A 7,088-nucleotide genomic window follows, 5' to 3' on the forward strand; every position below is an offset into this window, starting at 1 on the left:
CTATGGTTGGAATAAATTGAATTAATAATTTTAGTAGTTTATCAATTTGTATGGTAAACAATGAAACCACCGTATCGCATCACCAGCTGATTGCTGTTATAGTCGTTATAGAGCCTGCATACTAAGTTAAAATAATGAGATAGGTTATTATTCTTGTTTGCCAATTTACATTATTTTAATATTATGGTCCTATGTTCATAACTCGTAACAATGCACTTATTCACACAACGTCCTCGGTTAATAATATGTTTGTTTTTTGTCTTGTAAATCGATAGTTTAGAATCTAAACTTTAGATACTTCAATTTTGATATTACGTAAAAATTGTGTTTTTCAAAGGTAATTGGTAGTCTTTGCTATTACAAAACTGTAAAATTTATTATTTAAACATTGAAAAATATAATATCAAAGTACACACCCAAACGTGTATATTTATGATTTTTAATTCTCAAAGGCTGTGGGATCATAATTCATAATGTGGCGTCGTAGTTGTTGCGAAAACATCGATTTATTATACGGTACCAAACATCGATAGTGAAACATCGGTAGTTCGTGCAATGATAACATTGTTGTTTTCAAGACAAAATTGAACATTATTTATTCCCTTATCATTGTTCCACGATTTGTTGTTTATAAACATTGGACATTCGCCATTCGCGGGTTTTCGATTTCGGACACAATTCAAGAGTTAAAAATTGACGACTTACGACAAACGTTGACGGCAATATGGATTTCGAGGAATCGTTCATGAACGCTCAGGATTTTGACAATCTTGTTCAAGTGGTAAGATACGCACGTTACATACCTTTTATCATTAGTCAGTCTCTGTGTCGACTTAGTATTATTGTAATATTAAACGTGACGTCCGTTCGATTGTATTACAGGAACAAGCGCAGGAAATGAAAGAGAGCACCACAACGACTCCGCCTCCGGTGGCCAACAAACGGGGACGTAAGCCCGGAAAGAAGTCTAGCGATAAAGTGGACATCAGAGCCAAACTAGGTTAGGTTCAAACCCAGGTGGGACCTAAACGTTCGTCGTCGTTATTTTCTGTTTTTTTTTTTCATACGACGGTAGAGAGGAGCCGGCAGAGCGCTCGGGAATGTCGTGCTAGAAAAAAGTTACGGTATCAGTACTTAGAGGAATTGGTTACAGACCGTGAAAAGGCGGTTATATCGTTGCGACAGGAACTGGACAAAGTATATTATTATCATTATCCTACATACATCATTATATTATATTATAGTTATTGTTGAATATCTAATAACATTGCTGTGTATGTCTTATTCGGTGTATTGTAACATTGTTTATTGTATGTCTAACGTTCACAGTACAGGACATGGTGTGTCGAGGTCGATGAAGGCAGGATTCCGGAAGGTCTTCCAGGGCTCTTGGATGAATTGGGCGCTGTAAAACAAGAATCTGCAGGCGGTGTACTTATCATGTAATGTTTAATTATTGTTTTTATTGTTTGTGCCATGTTTCCATTACATATTATGGGTTTGTTTAATTTTTTTTCTGAACGCTTTTCAATCTATTGTGTTAAAATGTTTAATATTACATGTATATGATATTGTTTTGTTTACAAATAATTAATATTTTATAATAACTAATAAAAATATGTTTTACTCATTCACTGTTTAGTTATTATTTTATTATAATTTATCAGCCACTTTAAATTAATATTATTAAAAAACTTAACTTAATTGCAAAACTTCAAGCTTTTATGTCACAATATGACATACTTACACATTAGTTATGTAACTAATTTATGTGTTTAAAGTATGAATATTATAATAATTGTACAATTAATACTACAATAGCACACTGCACAGTGCAGTAGAATTAATATTATGTTTTTATGAATGTGAACAATGGTCTATAAAGTATGAACTATGAACACTTGTCAATAATCTCAATGTCAGTGTCACAATCATAAAATAATAACATAATTTCCTTATCAAGAAATAAAATCATGGACTAAACACATTTTTATTTTTTCTTACTTTAAAAATGATATACTAAATAAATTATGGTTAGGGTTTAAATTTACCGTACAACCGTGATTTTTGAGATAATATGTTATCACAAATTCATAAACCATTATAATTTGTTTAAATTATTAATTAATAATTATTGTAAAACTTCGTAGTTTGCCTTTTAGTCTATTTTACAAAAGTATTTTATAGTTTGAAATCAAAATGAACAGCTTAAAAAATATGTTTAGACCTACGAAACCAATTTCGAAAAACGTTTCATTTAAACCGGACGAATTCATGTCCAACAGTCAAAAAGTTAGTTTAAAATATTTGAACTACACACTCTTGTCTCTTACAAATATTTATTATATAAATCAATCAATTATATGTTTCAGTTGATGTTGGAACTTGGTATCATCAGACAAAGTGCCAATGGATTATATCACTTACTACCCCTTGCTCAGCGATCTTTAGATAAATTAATTAATATTATAAATAAAAACATGATGGATATTGGTGCTCAGAAGATTTCCATGCCCGTATTAATACATAGTAACTTGTGGAAAAAAACAGGTTTGTTCTCATTTATTTTCATGGATTTGGATAAGAAGCACCAATAACTATATTCTAGCTGATTAACATTTCATTAATGGAAATAAACTTTTTAAATTTTGATGTTGATACTTATTTTAACTAGCAAATTATCAAGAGATGTTAATACAATAGATGTTAAGAGGACGTTAACCCGCATGTGTTGTCTCGTGTCTTACAATGTATATCATTGCAAATTTACGTTCAGCAGAACACATTTTGTGATGTTAGCTTTAATATTAGAATAAATTTACCTATTATAAAATTTAAAGGTATGAATATTTTGAAGTTGTAATATTTTACATAGCTATAACTCACTTTAAAATTATAATATCAATAAAAGCATATAACATTTTCTAGATAATATTTATACCTTTAAATTTGATAATAGGTAAATTTACACTAATATTAAAGCTGACATTACAAAATGTGTTCTTCTGAAGTCAAATTTGCTATGATCTACATTAATAAGACAGACATAAGCAACACATCATGCGGGTATAACGTCCTCTTAACATAACTTGATAATGTTTAAATCATATTACATATATTCAATTCACATTATTAATGATTAAAATATTTAAATTAAAGACTACAATTATTTATCTTTTTTTTTTTCATAAAATATTATATATTAGCCAAGCAATTCCCAAAGTGTATTTACGGAGGGCGCAGTGCTACTGTAGAATTGTATACCTATAGTATACAAATACATTTGAAATCTCTATGATGGTGGTGATCTAGATAATTATACTTCTATTGATATTTGATTAAAAGATTTAAGATAAATTTGTTTTCATATTAGTAAAAATTTTCTTTTACTTATGATTAGTCGTGCTATGACTTAGGATTGTTAGGTTAAGTAACCATGACTTAGGGGCTGAGGTATTAATTTAAAAAAGGTGCAGTGAACCAAAACAGTTTGGGAGCCGCTACATCAATTAATTGATTTTAATTGCTAAAGAATGTTATAAATCTAAACATACTAACGTTATATAGGTAATATAAAAATTTATAATTTGATCAATATTCAACTAGTTGAATAAATTAAAATTCCATTATCAACATATTTTATACTCAATACTGTATTTTATCTGTTATACTAATGGTACATTTTTTTTTTAAATTATTACTTCTTTGAATTGTGCTATCAATGTTTTCAGAAACATGAAACATTTTAATAATGCCTTTATAAAATTTGATTTTATTATTAACTAAATATACTAATATATATTTTTTTTTTGTACAGTTTCTTAACATTTAATTAATTTGTTTTTAGGTCGATTAAGCAAAAACATAGAAGATTTATACATAGTGAATGATCGTAAAAGAAAAGAGTTCCTACTAAGTCCGGTATTACATAAATATTATTAATTATTATACTAGTGATTTACTATATAATTTATACAGACTCATGAAGAGGTCGTTACTGATTTATTTAGTTCAGATCCTAAGACATACAAGCAGTTACCTTTAATGCTGTATCAAATTGGCACAAAATTCAGAGATGAAATTAGACCTAAGTTGGGAATTATCAGATCCAAAGAGTTTCTTATGAAAGATTTATATTCTTTTGATAGAGATCAAATGAGTGCTACAATCACGTACAATAGAGTATGTCAAGCTTACGAAAAGATATTTAAACGCATTGGTGTTAAATTCATAAAAGGTTTGATAATATTATAAATAAAATTATGCAAACCGATAATATAATGAATTTGGTTTTAGTTGAAGGTGCATCAGGAATGATGGGTGGAAATCAATCTCATGAATTTCATTATCCAGCCGAAGTTGGAGACGATACGTTATTGCAATGTAAGAAATGTGGGTTTGGAATGAACAAAGAAATGTCACCAGAGTTGGTTCAGTGTCCCAAATGCTCTAGTACTGATATTGAGTTTACAAAAGCTATTGAAGTTGGCCACACTTTTGATCTCGGTACATTTTATTCAAATGCCTTGTCTGCCACATATTCGGACACAGATGGCACTTTAAAACCTCCATACATGGGAAGCTATGGTTTAGGTGTTTCTCGAATAATTGGTGCATCTATAGAATGTTTGAGCACACAAGATATAATCCAATGGCCACGGGCATTATCTCCATTTACTGTCTGCATAATATTAGCTAAAGAAGGCAGTATAGAGGAAAACACTTCACTGAATAACATACAATTTCTTTACAATCATTTAACCAAAATATTTGGAGACGATATTGTTGTTGACGATCGAACCCATATGACTATTGGCAAGCGATTAATCGATGCAAAGAAATTAGGTTTTCCATTTGTAATTGTTATGGGAAAGAAAATAAATGAAAACCCTTCTTTGTACGAACTGTATGAAGCTAATACAAAGAAATTAGAAGATTACGAATTAAGTAATTTAATTAATTATTTAAAGCAACAATGTTTAGATAAAATTTAATGAGTATTATTTAATATAATTAAAAGATACTTAATTACCTTATTAATTAGGATTAGTAATAACTTGTGATAATTTTCTGTTTTTTAAATGTTAATATAAAACATTTATACGTTTTGTTAAATGTATAAACAGATTTTTTTTATTTTATTTAACTTAATCTAAACATTAGACTTCTGTTTTTATACTATTATTGGAAATTATGATATATTTTATTCAAATTGGAAATAAAGAAGTTTTAAGACTTATACCTTATTAGGTATAAATTATAAGTATTACAACAAATAAGAATTAAGTATAAATATTACTGCAAAAATACAAAAATACTATTTTACCAAAATTGTTAGTCAATATGCTGACCAATACTAATTGATTAAATTTGCACTAAAAATATGTTACACGCAAAAGTCAATATTAATTGGAAATAGTTAGAATTATAATAACATGTACATTAAATTATTTTAAATAATATAATATTTTAAAATTATTTAAAAAAAATAAATAAATATTTTAATTTATTAAAAGTGTTACCAATAGCATAAACTATACTTGTCTTAACTTTTTTTAAATTACTATATACAATTTTAGTTAAAAGTAAACATAGTAAGTCGACCAATAAAAACTAAGTACTTTTTTTTTCTAAGACAACAAAATATTAACATGAATGTTAAAAAAAATAGTTTAGTTAAATAACGCATAATTTGACAAATTTATATTTATATTAAATGCTTTAAAATCTAGTATTCAGTAACTGTTAATTTTTGAATGTTAGTAACGTTAAACATACAAGAAAGTTAAAAAAATATAATTTTAACCATATTATACTGGAACTAACTATATGTGCCACATCATAATATTCAATACTTGGAAAAAACTATGTCTATGACGAACTGGCAATATAACGTTTATAAACATTATATTCATAGTTTAAAATTGATTAATTTGAATAAAATATATACAACTATTAACAAATCATAAAATCATTAACAATGAAACAATATTTATTTTACTGTATGCAGCACATAGATGTAAATAGATGTAATTTCAATAGTTTCTGATGTATAAAAAAACCACTGATTGAACTATAAATAAATTGAAAACATAATTAATATTAATTTATAAAGTCAACATGTTTTATTATAAGTATTTTCATTGATTATATCATGTAAAAATTGAATATGTATTACTCTAATAAAATAAACTCGTCAGATCAAATTTGAATTTTCTCTAAGGTGTAAATTGTATTTAATATTTTAAAGAGAAAATTAGATTTTCTTACATTATATTTTCTTATAGCTTCACGATAACTTATTGATACTTATGCTGTAAGTGTATTGAACTATATTAACCACATTTTGAATTTAAAAAATCTTTTGATTCTTATTATTCAGAGTAACTATTTTATTTTTATTTAAATATTAATATTTCATAAAAGTATGTTTGACATTTGTCAGCTTTAGTAAAAGTTCAAAATAAATTTGGTATTAAACACAATACAAAAACTAAAACATGTTTAGTAACAATTCAACAGAACTAGTTACCAATTTACAAAAAAATTTTTTAGAAACATTGATATATTTTAACTATCAACCATCTTTATAGTTATTTTTACAGATTTAATCAATTTTTTGTGTCAAAAATAAGTCTCTCATGAGTAATATATAGTGGTCCTATGAATAAAATATATTTAAAAAATTATTTATAATAACTAATAACAAATTAACTACACAATTAAAATTGTATTCCTTATACTTTTAAATAGAATTTCAGTCGTTGACATCAACAATTAAATTAAATGTTTAATCTGATCATTACTACTATAGTATTTATTATATACTTAAATATCACATAATAAAATATCTCATAGAGTATTTATATGTTATAGAAAAATAGTATATTAATAGACATTTTGTTAAAAAAATTGTTGTATTTATTTTACCTATATTTTTATAATTATTATAATTTCTTAGTGTATCTATAATGTACATTTAATAAAAATAAAAACCTTTGATTATTACAATCAGAAAAAAGTTAAAATGACAATACATTTAGGCATAACAAATAGGTACTGTGTATAACAAGTAAAAAAATAAGTAT

At 26.2% G+C, this 7,088-nt stretch overlaps 2 protein-coding genes across 2 annotated transcripts; both read left to right on the plus strand.

Annotated features, from left to right (window-relative positions):
- Nucleotides 1–597: 597 nt before the first annotated feature.
- Nucleotides 598–1,634, plus strand: LOC132930024 (REPTOR-binding partner). Its single transcript, XM_060995684.1, has 4 exons — nucleotides 598–781; nucleotides 883–1,000; nucleotides 1,076–1,197; nucleotides 1,330–1,634. The coding sequence occupies exons 1-4, from the start codon at nucleotides 725–727 to the stop codon at nucleotides 1,444–1,446; spliced, it is 414 nt and encodes a 137-aa protein (XP_060851667.1). The 5' UTR covers nucleotides 598–724; the 3' UTR covers nucleotides 1,447–1,634.
- A 449-nt stretch (nucleotides 1,635–2,083) lies between these two features.
- Nucleotides 2,084–5,308, plus strand: LOC132918942 (probable proline--tRNA ligase, mitochondrial). Its single transcript, XM_060980302.1, has 5 exons — nucleotides 2,084–2,292; nucleotides 2,373–2,550; nucleotides 3,848–3,921; nucleotides 3,979–4,237; nucleotides 4,297–5,308. The coding sequence occupies exons 1-5, from the start codon at nucleotides 2,200–2,202 to the stop codon at nucleotides 4,992–4,994; spliced, it is 1,302 nt and encodes a 433-aa protein (XP_060836285.1). The 5' UTR covers nucleotides 2,084–2,199; the 3' UTR covers nucleotides 4,995–5,308.
- Nucleotides 5,309–7,088: the final 1,780 nt, after the last annotated feature.

Source organism: Rhopalosiphum padi, chromosome 1, assembly GCF_020882245.1.
Source record: "Rhopalosiphum padi isolate XX-2018 chromosome 1, ASM2088224v1, whole genome shotgun sequence".
NCBI lineage: Eukaryota > Metazoa > Arthropoda > Insecta > Hemiptera > Aphididae > Rhopalosiphum > Rhopalosiphum padi.

What these genes read in the sequence shown, in the direction of transcription:
- LOC132918942 (XM_060980302.1), top strand. Translation starts at nt 2,200, where the DNA reads ATGAACAGCTTAAAAAATATGTTTAGACCTACGAAACCAATTTCGAAA. An exon ending in TAACTTGTGGAAAAAAACAG is followed by an intron (nt 2,551 to 3,847) that starts GTTTGTTCTCAT and finishes ATTTGTTTTTAG; the next exon opens with GTCGATTAAGCAAAAACATA. An exon ending in TGGTGTTAAATTCATAAAAG is followed by an intron (nt 4,238 to 4,296) that starts GTTTGATAATAT and finishes ATTTGGTTTTAG; the next exon opens with TTGAAGGTGCATCAGGAATG.
- LOC132930024 (XM_060995684.1), top strand. Translation starts at nt 725, where the DNA reads ATGGATTTCGAGGAATCGTTCATGAACGCTCAGGATTTTGACAATCTT. An exon ending in GGACATCAGAGCCAAACTAG is followed by an intron (nt 1,001 to 1,075) that starts GTTAGGTTCAAA and finishes ATACGACGGTAG; the next exon opens with AGAGGAGCCGGCAGAGCGCT. An exon ending in TGCGACAGGAACTGGACAAA is followed by an intron (nt 1,198 to 1,329) that starts GTATATTATTAT and finishes TAACGTTCACAG; the next exon opens with TACAGGACATGGTGTGTCGA.